At 41.6% G+C, this 20,890-nt stretch overlaps 2 protein-coding genes across 5 annotated transcripts in view; both read left to right on the forward strand.

Annotated features, from left to right (window-relative positions):
* LOC138972611 (uncharacterized) overlaps nucleotides 1-6,208 on the forward strand; it is a 255,147-nt gene extending 248,939 nt beyond the window's left edge. For all 4 annotated transcript variants that reach the window (XM_070345265.1, XM_070345267.1, XM_070345268.1 and 1 more), the window contains 4 exons: nucleotides 681-734; nucleotides 2,026-2,127; nucleotides 3,978-3,999; nucleotides 4,382-6,208. In XM_070345265.1, the coding sequence (XP_070201366.1) occupies nucleotides 681-734; nucleotides 2,026-2,127; nucleotides 3,978-3,999; nucleotides 4,382-4,703 (500 nt within the window). In that variant the 3' untranslated portion in view covers nucleotides 4,704-6,208. The remainder of the gene's footprint in view (nucleotides 1-680; nucleotides 735-2,025; nucleotides 2,128-3,977; nucleotides 4,000-4,381) is intronic.
* Nucleotides 6,209-9,608: 3,400 nt separating this feature from the next.
* Nucleotides 9,609-17,977, forward strand: LOC138972598 (type I iodothyronine deiodinase-like). Its single transcript, XM_070345251.1, has 5 exons — nucleotides 9,609-9,937; nucleotides 12,404-12,622; nucleotides 13,904-14,054; nucleotides 15,591-15,754; nucleotides 16,962-17,977. The coding sequence occupies exons 2-5, from the start codon at nucleotides 12,429-12,431 to the stop codon at nucleotides 17,215-17,217; spliced, it is 765 nt and encodes a 254-aa protein (XP_070201352.1). The 5' UTR covers nucleotides 9,609-9,937; nucleotides 12,404-12,428; the 3' UTR covers nucleotides 17,218-17,977.
* Nucleotides 17,978-20,890: the final 2,913 nt, after the last annotated feature.

Consider the following 20,890-nt stretch of genomic DNA (forward strand, 5'->3'; position numbering starts at 1 on the left):
GACAAGGCCCCAAAAAACATACATAGCATCTTGACCTTGCTTCAAGGTCAAGGTCGCAGGGGCCATAAATGTTGTCTAAAAAACAGCTATTTTTCACATTTTTCCCATTTTCTCTGAAGTTTTTCAGATTGAATACCTCACCTATATATGATATATAGGGCAAAGTAAGCCCCATCTTTTGATACCAGTTTGGTTTACCTTGCTTCAAGGTCAAGGTCACAGGAGCTCTTCAAAGTTGGATTGTATACATATTTTGAAGTGACCTTGACCCTGAACTATGGAAGATAACTTAAAAATTATGTGGGGCACATGTTATGCTTTCATCATGAGACACATTTGGTCACATATGATCAAGGTCAAGGTCACTTTGACCCTTATGAAATGTGACCAAAATAAGGTAGTGAACCACTAAAAGTGACCATATCTCATGGTAGAAAGAGCCAATAAGCACCATTGTACTTCCTATGTCTTGAATTAACAGCTTTGTGTTGCATGACCTTGGATGACCTTGACCTTGGGTCACATGTATTTTGGTAGGAAAAATGTGTAAAGCAGTTCTTAGTGTATGATGTCATTGCTAGGTTTAGTTATTTGACCTTGACCCTGAAGGTCAAGGTCATGTAAAGGTCAAGGTCAAGCATGTGAGTCGTATGGGCTTTGCCCTTCTTGTTGTTTCACAGAAGGATTTGTTGGTAAAAAGGACGATGGAGTGAGTTCCAATACAAGCGCTAAGGGTACGGTATGATATCACATTACCTCTCTCTCTCTCTCTCTCTCTCTCTCTCTCTCTCTCTCTCTCTCTCTCTCTCTCTCTCTCTCTCTCTCTCTCTCTCTCTCTCTCTCTCTCTCTTTCTCTCTCTCTCTCTCTCTCTCTCTCTCTCTCTCTCTCTCTCTCTCTCTCTCTCTCTCTCTCTCTCTCTCTCTCTCTTTAATTATGGCCAAACGTTTGTATTATCTGTGCGTTTTAGGATGGTGATGGAAGTGCAATGCATTGGTTATTATCTCTTACCAGCAACTCATGTGCACAAGTGTGTTTGTGTGTGTGTGTGTGTGTGTGTGTGTGTGTGTGTGTGTGTGTGTGTGTGTGTGTGTGTGTGTGTGTGTGCAGTATGGATGTGGCGGACGTGCCTAGTACTTTGGGTGTTCTTACTTCGTATGATTTATTGTTCTTATTTGAGTTTTTTAATGTTGTTGTCATAAACTTGGCCAAACATTTATTGCAACAATTTTCGCACGCAAAGAAAAGCAGTAAAACGCAATTGATTTTAGTTGAACACTTTATATGCTCGAAAATGTCATTATGTCAGCTGTACATATCATTTGTCCGATTGATGGTACTTTGTATAGGCATCCCGTGACAGCTTGTCAAACAAGGTCACTCCTAAAATCGACCTGGCAAAAACTATATCCCCGTATTTTAAAATCTGCAAAAAATCAGAATATTATGCACAAACCAAACGTTTCGGACAACCATTGGAAAGGCCATTCAATTCCCTGTTCAGAACATTTTGTTTGATGCACCTGACTTCTCTAGTCTGTGTGTAGTCTTTTGTCAAGGGGGGTAGGTGTCAACCGTTTCTGAGGCCCAAAAAAGGCACACTTACAATGAAACACTTCTGTTAAGACCTGAATCACTCTTATTAGATTATGTCTTAAAACAAGGAGTCTTAAAATGGTGGTAAACGTTCAGAGTTTATACATAGAAAAACTGAGAAAGCTTGGTCTCGAAAGGGCGGAAGGTATAATCAGGAGATGGGGGTCTTCGATTGGGTATAATGACAAAGGAAGGGGGGGTGAAGAAGGGAGTGAGTTTTGTTTATAGGTGAGGGGGGGGGGGGTCTTACAGGGGAGAGAGTACGTCTTTTTTTCTTTTCTTTTTTTTTTTTTTTTTTTTTTGGGGGGGGGGGGGGGGGTGGGTCTTAAAAGGGGGGTTCCATTGCAATGGGAAATGACGAAGGACAGTTGTGTAAGCATTTGCTTTTCTTGTTTCAATGAAGACAATATGTAGACGTTTTTTGTGTTTAGGGGACATTGCGTTGATTCTCGGAACTGTCGCGGGAGTAGTGGCGCTTCTAGCTTGTATGTGTTGCGTCTACTGCATCTTCAGACGACGAGAGCGGAGAGAGCGTGAGTGTATTCGAGACCATGTATCTGTTGTGTGTGTGTTTGTTTCTGTCTGTGCCTTGGTGTATTGAATAAGAATAAGAATAAGAATACTTTATTATCTCATAGAGAAATTCAGGCGTGGTACATAACAATAATACAAACAAGACATTGATTTTACATAAGGCATATAGCACTATATAACAGGGCAGGTTATAAACACACCTCCCACATACCTCTCTGGACATTCCTTGCATTGTGCTTACGCATTCAGACATGAACACATCCATGTCTCACGTACACATCGCACACATGAACATTCTTATACGCTCAACTTACACATCGCACACATGGACATTCTTATACGCTCAACTTACACATCGCACACATGAACATTCTTATACGCTCAACTTACACATCGCACACATGGACATTCTTATACGCTCAACTTACACATCGCACACATGGACATTCTTATACGCTCAACTTACACATCGCACACATGGACATTCTTATACGCTCAACTTACACATCGCACACATGGACATTCTTATACGCTCAACTTACACATCGCACACATGGACATTCTTATACGCTCAACTTACACATCGCACACATGGACATTCTTATACGCTCAACTTACACATCGCACACATGAACATTCTTATACGCTCAACTTACACATCGCACACATGGACATTCTTATACGCTCAACTTACACATCGCACACATGGACATTCTTATACGCTCAACTTACACATCGCACACATGGACATTCTTATACGCTCAACTTACACATCGCACACATGGACATTCTTATACGCTCAACTTACACATCGCACACATGAACATTCTTATACGCTCAACTTACACATCGCACACATGGACATTCTTATACGCTCAACTTACACATCGCACACATGGACATTCTTATACGCTCAACTTACACATCGCTCACATGGACATTCTTATACGCTCAACTTACACATCGCACACATGAACATTCTTATACGCTCAACTTACACATCGCACACATGGACATTCTTATACGCTCAACTTACACATCGCACACATGGACATTCTTATACGCTCAACTTACACATCGCACACATGGACATTCTTATACGCTCAACTGGGATGGTGTGATTGTGTTGGGGTCGTGGTTGTGTGTGTGGTTGTGTAATGGTTTAAGTGGGTGTGTGTTGTGGTTGTGGTTGTGTGTGTGTGTGTGGTTTGTATTGGGGTGGTGTGGATTGTGTTGTGGTTGTGGTTGTGTGTGTGTGGGTGGTTTGTATTGGGGTGGTGTGGATTGTGTTGTGGTTGTGGTTGTGTGGGTTTGTATTGGGGTGGTGTGGGGGTGTGTTTGGGTCGTGGGTGTGTATTAGGGTGGTAAATGTGTGTGTGTGTGTGTGTGTGTGTGTATGTGTGTGTGTGTGTGTGTGTGTGTGTGTGTGTGTGTGTGTGAAAATATCGACTTTGCTAACAGGGAAAAATGTATCTGTGACCTCATCCAGCTATGATGTCATTGTTTGATTGGAGCCCACAACTTAGTGTCTGGGTTATTTACATGTAGTCTTGGCTAGACTATTGGTGATGTCATCATAACATATTGTGTCAGGGATAAAGCCACTGTGAAGTGCCTGAGAACACAAAAGAAGTGCACGAGAACACATTTTGTTTTGTGTTTCCCAGTATCAATTCACGACTTGCAAGACCTCGTTATCCTTAATGAACAGACCCAAGGTGAAAGCCATACGGTTTGTCCAGGGAACCAGAAGTGAAAGATGTGGGTGCTTGTTGGAAATGATGCAACTAAACTTTTGCTTTACGTTCAACTTTATCGTATCACCTTTTTTCTTTCTTCATGTCTGCAGAAACAACTGAAGTAGCAGAAAGGTACGTGGGTCTGATTTTCTTCACATAATCTGTTCGCTCATGTAGCAAAATCATGAAGGGAACAAGGTAGTATATATCCACAGACACACTGTGTGAAATTGGATTTTTCGGGTAAGACTACAAACAATGTATCATATCCACAGACACCAAATGTGACATATCTTTTGGTCAGACTACAAACAATGTATCAAATGTATCATATCCACAGACACCACATGTGACATATCTTTTGGTCAGACTACAAACAAGGCACCATATCCACTTACAAACAGTGTGAAATTGAATATTTTGGTTGGATTTCAAACAAGGTACTATATCCACAGATATACTGCGTGAAATGGGATATTTAGTTTAGATTACAAATAAATCATCATATCCACAGAGACGCCAACCTGGCGGCTCTGAAGGCACTATCCATGGCTGCACCCTTGGATGGGACGACAGAGATGCCCCAGCCTAGCGGTGGCGAAGTGAATGTTGGCGAGGAAGGGGTCAAGGACACCGCTCCACAACAACCGGTTGACCAAGACGACAACAAGTCGATAGACTCGATAGCCTCGGCGGACTCGGCAGCCTCGGCAGCCTCGGCGGACTCGGCGGTCCAGGACACCGCTCCACAACAACCGGTTGACCAAGACAACGACAACAAATCGATAGACTCGATAGCCTCGACGGAATCGCAAAATGATGCTGTGCAGGATTAGCTGTCTTTGAAGGAATCAGACATGTTTCCCATAACACATTAGTCTTATGTTTACAATGTTCAGACTATGGTTGACATTAGCATGATTGGCATGTTAAGTTCTATGGGCTTTCATTTTGAAGCGTGTTTCTGTTACCTTGCGGTCAAAATACTTAGTTTGCAATAGTGACTTTCTAATACAGGGTGGCCATTCACAGACACACACACACACACACACACACACACACACACACACACACACACACACACACCCCTTCCGTTTCAATTTAAAAAAATAGGTCATAGGTTCACGTTTTTTTCAACGAAATTCGAAGTTCTTAATATTTTTGTGGGAGAAAGAAAATTCTGTCTACATTATATTTCTGCAGAGAACTTTTTTAGTCCCATGGACTTTCGACATTGTTGTGAATTTGTTTTTTGATAACAAAGAGTCTTCTGGTTTTCGTGAAAATGGGCACATGAAGATAACAGCTAATATTCTATAGTACGAATGTAGAACCCACCTGCTAGATAATTGTGGGGGGAAGTAAATGGAACACCTATTGGAATATAGCAAGAAAATACAGTATAAAGCACTTTCGTGGGTTTATTGCCGTCTTTTTCTAATTAATGTTATGTAGCGCTATTGCATTGTTTTTATATAGAGAAGGAAAAGAGTGCCTCAGATTAATTCGACATTCCTTTAAATTGGTTATGTTGTAGACCATTCATTTTTAAAGCTAAGGTAAAAATGTGAACATAAAGTGCCTTGCCAAAAAATAAAACTGCAGGCAGTTTCCCATCCCTACCCCCTAAATGTCGCGCTTGTCATTTTGCATCCTCCGCACTAATAGACGTCAACAAATTTCAAAGATAAAAGATGGCAGAGCTTTGATATTGTGGATACTCATAGCCTACGCCAACACAAATATGTTGACGTAGATGACTTTGATCTTTATACAAGGTCACACGCGAGCTCCGAAACTGTGTAACCATTTTGGGAAACAAATAAAGATTAAAAAATCTACACTGAGAGTCAGGGATTGGCTTGGGTTTTGTCCACTAGAGGTCCATTGACTGACTCAGCCATGAATCAATCGGTCATTTTGCAAACCAATCAGTCAAGAAAAAAACTTTCCTTCCACCACGGGACTGCCGCAATTGTGCATTCCGGCAGTGAGGAGAAACTTCTGAAAGTTGTTTACAATGTACAAATGAAAGGAAAGTTCAATCATTTCTTAATTTTATTTTTTTATTTTCCAATGGTCTTTCATGAAGAGGAATAAAAGGTCTGAGGACACAATAACCATATTTATTTCAATTAAGTAAGGAAGGGGAAAAGGAAAGAAAGAACAAGACATCAGACAAAAATAAGACGAGCTGACTGACTCTGCTGCATGTCTATCGGTCAGTTGACGGATTGAGACTCTTGATCTTGTGTCTTGGTCTTTTCCGAATTTAACATGGCAAAAGACCGATGACCGACGCCCAAGCCAATCCCTGGGGAGTGTCGTCAATTCTTTTTAATGGAAGATGCTCATTGTTTGAATGGAATGCAGCAAGAAGGCACAGCAAAACAAAGTGTTCAATGTTTTATAGAGTCTTTTTTATATGCATTTGTTGCGCAGCGCTAATGCGTGTTGTTTTGCATTTTGAGAAGTAAAATAATTCCTCTGAATACTTGAAAATACCTTAAAATGTGGTAAATTCAACCCCATTTACTTCTCAAGCTATGTTCAAAATGTGAACATCAAGTCCCTCACCATAACAATAATTAACGGTCAGTGTTCTGCCCCTACTCCCTACATTTCGCTCATTTTGCATTCCCCACACTCATGAATATCAACACATTTCAGAAATTATCCTGACCCTTAACAATTGTTCAAATAAAGATAGAACATCATGTTCATTGGCAAAAACACAGGTATTTTCGAAGACTTTTCCACTTAATTAACCCCTTTAGTTTTATGTCCATTTTGACATAAGTGTTTGGGAGCGAATTTCATAGATGAAAGCTGGTACACACACACACACACACACACACACACACACACACACGAGCGCACATATGTACTGGACACACAAATAAACACCGACGCAAGCACATACATACATACATACATACATACATACATACATACATACATACATACATACATACATACATACATTACCTGCTATTCCGACTTGGTCGTGTGACACTGACAGACGTTTTCTTCCACACGAGATTACGTTGATTGTCTAACGAAGACATCAGCTAATCTCGTGTGGAAGAAAACTATGTCACACGCTTTCCTTCTTTGCCACTACTAAAGCAAACGTGTGCAAGATTGTATGTTACGCGCTTTGGAGCATGTGCAAGAACGGATTCAAACTCGAAATCGTCCCCCCAAAAAACCCAAAATGCACACACGACTTTTATTTCTCCTGCTGTTATCGTTTCTTCTCTTTACAAATTCTTCAACGCTCAGAATACTGAAAACGGCATCCCAGACGACAGTACTGTTTCCATACGCGAATTTAGCTGCCCTTGGAAAGTGGCTCGCTCAGGAGGCCTGTTAGTCTGACACTATAAGGACAGAGTTGTGAACATAGATGACAAAGATCCCGGAAAGAACAAACATTTCGCGGATGCAGACACAGAAAGACGTCATGAAGATTGCGATGCTTCAAAAGATACAGACTATGACGATGACGGTGACGTCATTCACATATTCCAAGACGTCATTTATAGTTGTTCGGTCACTTTCGTCAAAAAGTAGATCTCTTTTATCAAGCGTGAGTACGCAAAACGTGTTTGTTCTCTCCTCTGTTGAAGCTGTGAGACATAATCGCCATTACGAGCTAGTCGTGTGACAGAGAGTTTTCTTGCACACTCGACTGCTGCTGTTTCACTCCGGCTAAAGCCGTCGTGAAACATCTACAGTCTCGTGTGCAAGAAAACTCTCTGTCACACGACTAGCTCGTAATAGCGGGTACTGTCCCACGACCAAGTCGGAATAGCATTAACTTTATGTCTCACAGCTTCAACAGAGGAGAGAACAAACACGTTTTGTGTACTCAAGCTTGACAAACCTAAACACAGGAGCAGCCATTGTGGAGAGATCTACTTTTTGACGGAAGTGACCGAACAACTGTGAATGACGTCTCGGTATATGTGAATGACGTCACAGTCATCGTCACAGTCTGTATCTTTTGAAGCATCGCATTCTTCATGACGTCTTTCTGTGTCTGCATCCGCGAAATGTTTGTTCATTCCGGAATCTTTGTCATCTATGTTCAGAACTCTGTCCTTATAGTGTCAGACTAACAGGCCTCCTGAGCGAGCCACTTTCCAAGGGAAGCTAAATTCGCGTTCATGGGATACCTCCAGCTTCGCTGGGATAAACTAACGAGTGTTTTTACATTTAGTCAAGTAAAAACATAGAGGGGGAATCGAGACGAGGGTCGTGGTGTGTGTGTCTGTGTGTGTAGAGCGATTCAGAGTAAATTACTAGACCGATCTTGATGAAATTTGACATGAGAGTTTCTGGGTATGATATCCCCAGACATATTTATCATTTTTTGGATAAATGTCTTTGATGACGTCATATCCGGCTTTTTGTAAAAGTTAAAGCGGCACTGTCACACCCTCATTTTTCAATCAAATTGATTGAAATTTTGGCCAAGCAATCTTCGACGAAGGCCGGACATTGGTATTGCATTTCAGCTTGGAGACTTAAAAATTAATTAATGACTTTGGTCATTAAAAATCCGAAAATTGTAATTAAAATTTCTTTTTTATAAAACGATCCAAAATTACGTTCATCTTATTCTTCATCATTTTTTTATTCCAAATACATATAAATATGTTATGTTCGGATTAAAAACAAGCTCTGAAAATTAAACATATAAAAATTATGATGAAAATTAAATTTCCGAAATCGATTTAAAAACAATTTCATCTGATTCCTTGTCGGTTCCTGATTCCAAAAACATATAGATATGATATGTTTGGATTAAAAACACGCTCAGAAAGTTAAAGCGAAGAGAGGTACAGAAAAGCGTGCTATGCAGCACAGCGCAACCACTACCGCGCTAAACAGGCTCGTCAATTTCACTGCCTTTTGTACGAGCGGCGGAGTACGGTCATTGTGAAAAAATGCAGTGCGTTCACTTTCATTCTGTGAGTTCCACAGCGTTGTGTGTGTGCGTTGTGTGTGTGTGAGTGGTTTTTACACCCCCGGTATAGGGGTGTGTATAGGATTCGCTCGATGTGTTTGTTTGTTTGTTTGGGTGTGTGTTTGTGTTCGCATATAGATCTCAAGAATGAACGGACCGATCGTCACCAAACTTGGTGAACAGGTTCTATACATTCCTGAGACGGTCCTTACAAAAATTGGGACCAGTCAAACACACGGTTAGGGAGTTATTGGTGGATTAAGATTCTACAAGGACTTATAGAGGCACATATTAATGGTCAAAGGGAAATAACCTTCTCAGTTGGTGGCAGTGAGAATGGTTATTTCCCTTTGACCAACGGGGGTGTTTTTCCTACCTCGGAGGAATTTCTTGTTTTTTCTGTATCTATGTCACAGTGTGTTTGTAATGAGAATTGTTCACTTGCACAGGTAAGTTATGTATCCAGTTATGTTCAATGCATTAGAAAACGAACAGTAATCTTGCACAACACATGTTGTAACTATTTATTTTATACTGATACAGCATTCATTAATCTGACCAGCGCAAAGAAAGAAGTTCAAAATAAACACTAGTCTAATACAGCGGAACTGTCTAATTTCAGTGTCTCATTTTCAGACCAGTAACAAAAATAATCTGAGGGAAAATCCCAAGAAGGTATAAAATTGTCAGCCAACCAATGCTATGCTAACTTGATATTTCTGTCTCCAGAACTAGCGTCTATTTGGAACATGATATAACCACGTAGGAAAACTTCTTTTGGCAGGCAAGGTAACTTTGAATGTTTGCAGTGCAACTTATCTCAAGGTACTCACAACCCTACATTACGGAAATTGCCAGTCATAGTTGAGGCTCCGCGTGTAGTGCCCTCGCTGTCCTTTCAAAATTCCACTGCGATAATGTTTGTTTGCCATACCCGAAGGCACTTGAAAAGCAGCTGAGGTCAGGTCGTTGTGGTGTTACACTTTTTGACCCTATAAGGACGTTTAGAAGTGTTATTCATTCCATCATGCAACGTGTAGCGGTAAGCAGTGTGTAACTCCGCTGGAAAGTCCTTCGTGAAACTGTGTGAAGAAAGTAAGACTTGGTGTACCTAAATCATTCATGTACGTGTAAAGTGACTGACTGTATTCGATTTATTTTATTATTCTCTTGTTAGTGTATGTGTTTTGTGTATGTCTGCCTTTCTGTAGCTTGTTTAGTCTTTGTCTCCAACGTGAAGCTGGCTGTAACATATCTAGCTGTGGTTTGGAATCGTGGAACTGTGAAGAGAGTAAGACAAAGTGTTTGTAATTAACGCTTGTCCTGTATATTTCTGCACTTGTTTTGCGTTACCCTTTAATGTCCCGGCACGGTTGGCCTAGTGGTAAGGCGTCCGCCCCGTGATCTGGAGGTCGTGGGTTCGAAGCCCGGCCGGGTCATACCTAAGACTTTAAAATTGGCAATCTAGTGGCTGCTCCGCCTGGCGTCTGGCATAATGGGGTTGGTGCTAGGACTGGTTGGTCCGGTGTCAGAATAATGTGACTGGGTGAGACATGAAACCTGTGCTGCGACTTCTGTCTTGTGTGTGGCGCACGTTATATGTCAAAGCAGCACCGCCCTGATATGGCCCTTCGTGGTCGGCTGGGTGTTAAGCAAACAAACAAAAAACCCTTTAATGTGTAGCTACCGCCAGTGTGTACCTGTTACTGCATGCAGTTTCTGAGCAGTTAGTTTCGTAAAACTCATCATTTTCATCATCCCTATCCCATCAATCATCCAGAATAAAAAGACTGGCAGTTCCTAACAAGGGACAGAAAAAATAAAGTGAAGTGTAAATCAAGAATCACAGGCAATGACAAATGTCTTTTCCGCCCATTATCTTTAACTATATCTTTTGAACATAGACAGTAGTTATTATTGGTTTTATAATTGCTTTGTTATTAATGTCTCTGTTTAGTAATGTAGGGGAAGGGCTCCTAATATAGACTGGCAGCTCTTAACAAGGGCCAGAAACCATAAAATACCCCCCGCGGGTTAGGGGGAAGAATTTACCCGATGCTCCCCAGCATGTCGTAAGAGGCGACTAACGGATTCTGTTTCTCCTTTTACCCCTGTTAAGTGTTTTTTGTATAGAATATAGTCAATGTTTGTAAAGATTTTAGTCAAGCAGTATGTAAGAAATGTTAAGTCCTTTGTACTGGAAACTTGCATTCTCCCAGTAAGGTAATATATTGTACTACGTTGCAAGCCCCTGGAGCAATTTTTTGATTAGTGCTTTTGTGAACAAGAAACAATTAACAAGTGGCTCTATCCCATCCCCCCCCCCCCCCTTTCCCCGTCGCGATATAACCTTGAACGGTTGAAAACGACGTTAAACACCAAATAAAGAAAGAAAGAAACAATAAAATTAAATATAAATCAAGAATCGCACATGACAGGCAATGATTTTGCCGCCCATTATCTTTTACTATGATATCTTTTGAACATAGACAGTAGTTGTTTTAGTTTTATAATAGTTTTATTATAAATGTATCTTTTTAGTAATGTATTAACTGATTTATTTGTTTAATGATTCTTCCGTAGAGTCACTCAATTATTCATATATTCATTTATTCATGCATTAATGTTTCTACTCATATCTAAATGTACCGTCACGGTTGGCCTAGTGGTAAGGCGTCCGCCCCGTGATCGGGAGGTCGTGGGTTCGAACTAAGACTTTAAAATTGGCAATCTAGTGGCTGCTCCGCCTGGCGTCTGGCATTATGGGGTTAGTGCTAGGACTGGTTGGTCCGGTGTCAGAATAATGTGACTGGGTGAGACATGAAGCCTGTGCTGCGACTTCTGTCTTGTGTGTGGCGCACGTTAAATGTCAAAGCAGCACCGCCCTGATATGGCCCTTCGTGGTCGGCTGGGCGTTAAGCAAACAAACAAAATATCTAAATGTTTTCATGTTTTTATTTGTTCATTCATTCATCTGTTTTCTCTTTGATTGATTTTGTTCACATATTTTATTCTATTTATTTTGTATTTATTTATTGCTTGATAAATTCATTCATTTCTTCAGTTATTAATTTACTCCTGCATTCATTCATGTATTTGTTTTTATTTTATTATTTACATTTAAAATAAACACAAGAGATACGCAATATAGCAAAACAAAACAACTTGTTCCGGATAGATAGTGGATTTGGATTTCTCCTCATATGTAAAATGTGCCAAGTTGCGTCTACTTTGATTTTTGGTCGATGTATTAATTGGTACCTGACGTTTTTGTCATGTCGATTTTGGGGGTACCCTTTCATCGGCCGTGGTCACGTGACAACTATAAAAGAAACTTTTGATCCGAAAAGTGTGCCAGGTAGCATTGAAAGTTTGAATGGAATGACACGGGAATGAATGTTTTACATGGGGTTCGAAAATGGGTGCAATATTTTTTGCAGAATGGATATTAAAACATTGATTTAATCGTCTATTCATTAATCCGCTTATTGATTTCTTCGGTGGGTTTTTTTTTTCATTTTTGTGTTTGTGTATCGATGTGTTCATCTACTTATTTTTCAGACAGTGTTACAGGTCAGAAGCAGTCATGAGGGAGCTTGGGGCCACAGTACAAGATGTCATACGTCAGACATGGGTCATTCTTCAAGTCGCCAGGATGGCCATTGGCAGATACCTGATGGTCATCTTCCCATCAATGGCCAAAAAGAGACAAGAAACGGTCGCCAGAGTTCTGGAGGATACACCGTTTAAAGAATCGGACTTCGAGCAGTCATTTATGAGGTACTAACCATAGTCCATACCCTCCTAAGATGCTATTTTCATATCGAGGTAGTGATCGAAATAGCGACCAAGTCATTCCACGGTAGTGTGTGTGTGTGTGTGTGTGTGTGTGTGTGACGGTGTGTGTGTGTGTGTGTGTGTCTGTCTGTCTGTCTGTCTGTCTGTGTGTGTGTCTGTGTGTGTGTGTGTGTGTGTGTGTGTGTGTGTGTGTGTGTGTGTGTGTGTGTGTGTGTGTGTGTGTTCGTGGATGTGTCTGAGTGTCTGTGTCAGTGTGATTTCGTTTTTCTTATTGACTCACATGCGAAGCAAAAGTGAGTCTATGTACTCACCCGAGTCGTCCGTCCGTCCGTCCGTCCCGGCGTCCGTCCGTCCGTCCGTCCGTCCGGAAAACTTTAACGTTGGATATTTCTTGGACACTATTCAGTCTATCAGTACCAAATTTGGCAAGATGGTGTATGATGACAAGGCCCCAAAAAACATACATAGCATCTTGACCTTGCTTCAAGGTCAAGGTCGCAGGGGCCATAAATGTTGTCTAAAAAACAGCTATTTTTCCCATTTTTCCCATTTTCTCTGAAGTTTTTCAGATTTAATACCTCACCTATATATGATATATAGGGCAAAGTACCAGTTTTGATACCAGTTTGGTTTACCTTGCTTCAAGGTCAAGGTCACAGGAGCTCTTCAAAGTTGGATTGTATACATATTTTGAAGTGACCTTGACCCTGAACTATGGAAGATAACTGTTTCAAACTTAAAAATTATGTGGGGCACATGTTATGCTTTTATCATGAGACACATTTGGTCACATATGATTAAGGTCAAGGTCACTTTGACCCTTATGAAATGTGACCAAAATAAGGTAGTGAACCACTAAAAGGGACCATATCTCATGGTAGAAAGAGCAAACAAGCACCATTGTACTTCCTATGTCTTGAATTAACAGCTTTGTGTTGCATGACCTTGGATGACCTTGACCTTGGGTCAAGGTCACATGTATTTTGGTAGGACAAATGTGTAAAGCAGTTCTTAGTGTATGATGTCATTGCTAGGTTTAGCTGAAGGTCAAGGTCATGTAAAGGTCAAGCATGTGAGTCGTATGGGCTTTGCCCTTCTTGTCTGTTTTAAGTTGGCCCTAAACAGAAAATACTTAATATATTTTGCAGTATTGTTCTTATGATTATTTCATGGCTCAAACACCCTTCAACCGTTGAACACTATCCGTTCAATCAGCCATGATGTGAATAAGATACTGCATATCTGTTTGCTCTGTTCCGGCAGCTGGACTTTCCTGAAGCGATATTACATGGCATGCACCATCACCTCATACTGCGTCACCAAGCTGCATGACCTTGCCCCTGACTGTGACCTTGTCACATTGACAGGGGGCAAGCAGCGGATGCTTTGCAACATGAAAGCGGGGCGCCCTCTGGTAAGCATATTTCTATTTTTCAGCTAATACTCATTTATCTTCTTAGTTTTGTGTTGAATTTTGTTGCAAGCAGTATAATACTATATAGCCTTTTTGAAGTCCAATACCAGGTGGTTGACATTTGGTATGTGTGTTCACAAGGCCAGTCGGATATTTCATTGCTTATAGGATGCTATGAACGGGGAAAAGAAGTATCTTTAACTACGTAACATTTATAGCCGTTATTTCTTTCTTTCTTTATTTGGTGTTTAACGTCGTTTTCAACCACGAAGGGTTATATCGCGACGGATAGCCGTTATGTACAGGTTACATGCCGAGTCTCAGTGATTATTAAAAATAATGGTCGAAGTTAGCGGATCATGAAAAATGCGAGCTTTAGCGAGCTTTTTCATGACCGCGAACTGAGACCATTATTTTTAATAATCACTGAGACGAGGTGTGTAACCTCTTTATTCCTCCTTTCTTCAGTTATTCAAAGAAAAGAGGAGGTTTTTTGCGAAAGTATGATCGAATCTTATTCACTCAACCAGTCAACCTGCGCAGGCGATCGATTAATGCGCGGTTGTATAGTTCCGTGCAAATCATTCCATTCTGTTAACACTTCTTGTCAGTTTTCCTATTTTGGACTAAAATCAAGCCTGTGCTGCGACTTCTGTCTTGTGTGTGGCGCACGTTATATGTCAAAGCAGCACCGCCCTGATATGGCCCTTCGTAGTCGGCTGGGCGTTAAGCAAACAAACAAACAAATAAAGGGGGAATCGAGACGAGGGTCGTGGTGTGTGTGTGTGTGTGTGTGTGTGTGTGTGTAGAGCGATTCAGACTAAACTACTGGACCGATCTTTATGAAATTTGACATGAGAGTTCCTGGGAATGATATCCCCGGATGTTTTTTTCATTTTTTCGATAAATACCTTTGATGACGTCATATCCGGCTTTTTGTAAAAGTTGAGGCGGCACTGTCACACCCTCATTTTTCAGGCCGGAATTTGGTATTGCATTTCAGCTTGGTGGCTTAAAAACTAATGAATGAGTTTGGTCATTAAAAATCGGAAACTTATAATTAAAATTGTTTTTTTATTAAACGATCCAAAAACAATGTCATCTTCGTCATTTTCTGATTCCAAAAACATATACATATGTTATATTCGGATTACAAACAAGCTCTGAAAATTAAAAATATGAAAATTATGATTAACATTAATTGTCCGAAATCGATTTAGAAACAAATTCCTCTTATTCCTTGTCGGTCCCCGATTCCAAAAACATATAGATATGATATGTTTGGATTAAAAACAAACTCAGTAAGCTAAAAAGAATAGAGATACAGAAAAGCGTGTTATCCTTCTCAGCGCGACCACTACCGCACTAGTCTGGCTTGTCGATTTCACTGCCTTTGCCACGAGCGGTCTTGGTGAAAAAAGCAGTGCGTTCAGTTTCATTTTGTGAATTCGACAGCTTGACTAAATGTTGTTATTTCGTCTTACGCGACTTGTTTGTTGTTGAACCGGACGTAAAAGGATACTAACATGGTTGCAGGTGTTGAACTTCGGGAGCTGCACCTGACCCCCGTTCATGGCCAAGCTGCGCGAGTTCAACCGTGTGGTTGTGGACTTTGCAAGCATGGCCGACTTCTGTCTCGTGTACGTCCAGGAGGCTCACGCCACTGACGGCTGGAGCATGAAGAACAACTACAATATTCGGTAAGTGAGCGAGACAGTCGGTGACAGTTTTTAGAAAGTACCGTTGAGGCTGCTATGAATGTAACATTTTGGAAAAACCAAAAGGTTGTCCTGTTACGACGGACGTTCTTTGCAAAGTGGAAGCAGTCCTCCTGGGCGGTAGCTTAATTTCTAACGGAGATTTGAGCGCCTTTCTGCTTATATGGTATCACTTTAAGTTTGTAGAAAAAAGGTGTAAAGGAGGTTGTCCTCAACTTGGAAGTGTCCCGTCTGCCTTGGTGTTTACATTTAGTCAAGTTTTGACTAAATGTTTTAACATAGAAGGGCAATCGAGACAAGGGTCGTGGTGTATGTGTGTGTGTGTGTGTGTGTGTGTGTGTGTGTGTGTGTGTGTGTGTGTGTGTGTGTGTGTGTGTGTGTGTTTAGAGCGATTCAGACTAAACTACTGGACCGATCTTTATGAAATTTGACATGAGAGTTCCTGGGAATGATATCCCCGGATGTTTTTCTTATTTTTTCGATAAATACCTTTGATGAAGTCCAATCCGACTTTTAGTAAAAGTTGAGGCGGCACCGTCACACCCTCATTTTTCAATCAAATTGATTGAAATTTTGGCAAAGCAATCTTCGACGAAGGCCGGACTTTGGTATTGCATTTCAGCTTGGTGACTTAAAATATAATTAATGAATTTGGTCATTAAAAATCGGAAACTTGTCATTAAAAAATGGTTTTTTTTAAACGATCCAAAAACAATGTCATGTTATATTTGGATTACAAACAAGCTCTGAAATATAAAAATATGAAAATTATGATTAAAATTAATTGTCCGAAATCGATTTAGAAACAATTTCATCTTATTCCTTGCCGGTCCCTGATTCCAAAAACATATAGATATATGTTTGGATTAAAAACAAACTCAGTACGCTAAAAAGAAGAGATACAGAAAAGCGTGTTATCCTGCTCAGCGCGACCATTACCGCACTATTCTGGCTTGTCGATTTCACTGCCTTTGCCACGAGCGGTGGACTGACGAAACTACGAGTATGCGGTCTTGCTGAAAAAATGCAGTGCGTTCAGTTTCATTCTGTGATTCGACACCTTGACTAAATGTTGTTATTTCGCCTTACGCGACTTTTTACTTACAACAACCAAAAACTGGAGAAAAGTCGGTCAGTTATCCTGACGATGCCACAAGAACAGTGCAACAATTATTGTCCTTTTCCCTAGGTATCACCGAACACTAGAAGAGAGACTGTCAGCGGCCCAAATCCTGGCCGACAGCAAGCCGCCCTGTCCCGTGCTGGTGGACAACATGGCGGACGAGGTCAACAAGAAATACGGCGTGGTCAGCGAGCGGCTCTACATCATCCTTAACGGCCGGGTCGTCTACAAGGGACGATACGGCCCCGCAGAGTACAGCGTTGCTGAGGTGGCACAGTGGTTAGAGGCCTACAAGCAGTCGGTGGACAAGCAATTGCATTAAACAACTCTTGCTCTTGCAAAATGTAACTTTTATAAAATTCTTGATTGAAGTGTCGAATTTCAAACCCGAAGATGTTTTTTTCGGTCTTTCTTTTTCTAGTAGGCCTGCACTTCTTCTTATAACGAAATATAACGCGTGTAAAGACTGAAGGTGTTGTGTGGCTGTGTAAACGTGACTGCTGTGAAGTCTGGATATTATTTTCTCCGTGAGGGATGATTTTCAGCGAGAAATTTTAACTGCGGTTTGATAGCGGGAATTGTGTGTGTGTGTGTGTGTGTGTGTGTGTGTGTGTGTGTGTGTGTGTGTGTGTGTGTGTGTGTGTGTGTTAGGTTTTTTTTAAGTTCTATGACTGTTTTCTTGAATATGCTACGTTTTGTGTGCGTTTGTTTTTAGTATCTTTATTTATTCTTATTTTGTTGAATTGGGAACCTTTTTCTTTGGTAAGGCGTGATCCTTTATCAATACTATCCCGCCCTGTCCGTTTGTCTCTCTTTGCAGCCAGAAAAAGTCTAACTTACGTGTTGTCATGGTTTCATGCAAATTGTGGTTGATCAATGACGTATCACGCTTAAATTTTAATGGTGTGGCACTGAGGAATCACTGACACAATTTGTCTTAAACCGTCACTACACTGATGCGAAGAAACAAACAGATGCACTCTTTTGAAGACTGGATCTAGCTCAAAGAGCAAACATTCTACATCATGTCAATTGTTGTAACAGCTTCCACGTATTTTTTCAGATAAACAGAAGCAGCTGTATTGTGTGCCCTTTTTCGATGAATGTGTGTGTACATATGTATGTGTGTGTGTGTGTGTGTGTGTGTGTGTGTGCGCGCATGCGCGTGGGTTTGTGTGTGTTTGCGTTTGCGCGTGGGTATGTGTGTGTGCGTGTTTCAGAATGTTTCGTTAAAATGGTTTCCAGCTGGGCTCACTCGCCATTGATGCCTGGTATTTCGGTGCAGATCTGTTGAAACTAGCCGACATTCTGTATGTTTGATTCTTATTCTTTCTTTCTTTATTTGGTGTTTAACGTCGTTTTCAACCACGAATGTTATATCGCGACGGGGAAAGATGGGATAGAGCCACTTGTTAATTGTTTCTTGTTCACAAAAGCACTAATCAAAAAATTGCTCCAGGGGCTTGCAACGTAGTACAATATATTACCTTATTGGGAGAATGCAAGTTTCCAGTACAAAGGACTTAACATTTCTTACATACTGCTTGACTAAAATCTTTACAAACATTGACTATATTCTATACTTTCTATATTTGGTGTTTAACGTCGTTTTCAACCATTCAAGGTTATATCGCGACGGGGAAAGGGGGGATAGGGGAAAGGGGGGAGATGGGATAGAGCCACTTGTTCACAAAAGCACTAATCAAAAAATTGCTCCAGGGGCTTGCAACGTAGTACAATATATGACCTTACTGGGAGAATGCAAGTTTCCAGTACAAAGGACTTAACATTTCTTACATACTGATATTCTATACAAGTTGATTCTTATTCAAGTCTTTCTCATAGCCAACCGCGCGAGCTAACACACACACACACACACACAAATACACACGCATACGCGCACGCAGGCTCGCACACACATGCACGCGCGCATAAGTACAGTCTCTACCAGTAGGAAGGACAAGACAAAATCAAAGAACAACAGATAACTGTAGCAAACAAGAAGAGCATGAAAAGCGATGAACAGCAATCCAACTCTGAGAACAATATGTGTAAATAAAATAGTTTATGTTAAAAGCATGTTTCTTTTAAAACAGGTTACAATCATAAACACTAATGGGAATTTTTCTTCCAAGTTTGAACAGAAAGTGTCCGACAGCAAAAGAGAATTAAAGAGAAACAGAAAGACAGAGACAGAGAGATACACAGAGACAGAGAGAGAGAGAGACAGAGACAGAGAGATACAGAGAGACAGAGACAGAGAGATACAGAGAGAGAGATACAGAAAGACAGAGACAGAGAGAGACAGAGAGACAGAGAGAGACAGAGACAGAGAGATACAGAGAGAGAGATACAGAAAGACAGAGACAGAGAGATACAGAGTGATGTAGAGAAACAGAGAGACAGACAAACAGAAAGAGACGGAGAGAGTCAGAAATCAGAATGGTTTACATAGAGAGATACAGAGAGACAGACAGACAGACAAGGACTTAGACATAGTGCGTAGAGTACGATAGACAGAAACAGACAAATCGCAGACAGACAAAAAAAACCGGACGGACAAACAAAAACAATCAGATCCGAAACCAGACATTACAGATGAAAGAAAGACAACAGGCAGACTGAAGAGGTCGACACAATGGACACGTTCGCTGTCAATTACTAAAACACAAAATGCAATGAGTAAAACAATCAAACAATGATTATACATAAAAATCGATTCACCGCTGAATATGTACAAGTCTGTTTATCATTGCAGCAACTTCTGCACATCGTTCAACTATCAAGTCCCAGAGACACACTGCGTTCAATACTCTAGCGCCCTCACTGGCTTGGGTCGCTGACTGATCTTAACAACTGCGGGCGAGTGTATTCACTGAGTCCCAACTGAATGTACCCTCTTCTCACCCGCAGCGGGGGCTTGGCAGCAGTGCTGGTTTGAGTCTCGTTCTGAGTCTTCTCAATGGCGTCATTTCCGCTTTTGGACGTCACTTCCGCTCCACTTTGTCCCATGTTGCTCGTCGCGGACTGGAGGGTCGTGGCACCAGAACCGACTCTTGATTCTGCTTCTCCGTTTGGTCTGCTTGCTTGGCGAAACTGTTGGGGATTTGCGTAACGCGTTCCATTACTCTGGCAGCTAATGTCATACTGATCGCAGCGGGCAGGAGGTGCCCTGGCCGTGTTTCTGTTCCATCTCCAGGCTTGTCCTTCTCCGCTGTACACATCGTCTCTGTTACTCTCGCCGTTTTCACCGTAAGGAGCACTGTTCGTCTGGTAATGGACTGCAGACGACCGAGGCTGTCTGTACGCAGCAGGAACTGTTCCCGAGTTGTGCGGGCGACGCGTTGTGCCTTCCTGTCTCCATGGTTCCCCTGAGCCTCTGACACCGTTGTACTGTGTCCGGGTGGACGGGTGGTTTGTGGTGAAGCGTGCTTGATACTGAGCCGAGCCTTGATTCTGGTCCCGACAGTACTTGCCTTGCTGCCCGCCGTGTACATGGCTGCTCTGATCACAAGTGCCGTTGTGGGGCGCTGCGTTTCTTCCGTACCCAGCATAAGCAACACCCTGCGGCCAGCCTACACCTCTGGAGATCCTCTGTGCACCAGCGCTGTGGAAGTTTTCTGTGGAGTTCCTGTAGCTTTCGGCATTGCTAGTGCAGTGCTGGTCTCGTCCTTGGTAGCTGCCTGCGCCTCTGTAGTAGCTCTCTGCTCGGTTGCTGTGTTTGTCTACATTGCTGTAATTGTTCTCTGCATTGCTATAGCGCTTGCCGTCACTGTTGAAATTGTCCCGTCTTGCATTGTCAAACCTGTCCTCAGTGCTGTGAGCATAGGTGGGTTGGATGTGACCATGGGGCGCCTGTCTGTAGCAATGATCCATAATGTTATACTGTTGAGGTCCCTCTCTTTGCGCTGACTGCTGAGCAAAGCCAGGTGCTTCTGCGGTCGGATGTCGAGAGCGCTCATCGAATCTTCCAGAACCGATCCTCTTCCGAGGCA

This window comes from Littorina saxatilis, linkage group LG8 (assembly GCF_037325665.1).
Source record: "Littorina saxatilis isolate snail1 linkage group LG8, US_GU_Lsax_2.0, whole genome shotgun sequence".
Classification (NCBI taxonomy): domain Eukaryota; kingdom Metazoa; phylum Mollusca; class Gastropoda; order Littorinimorpha; family Littorinidae; genus Littorina; species Littorina saxatilis.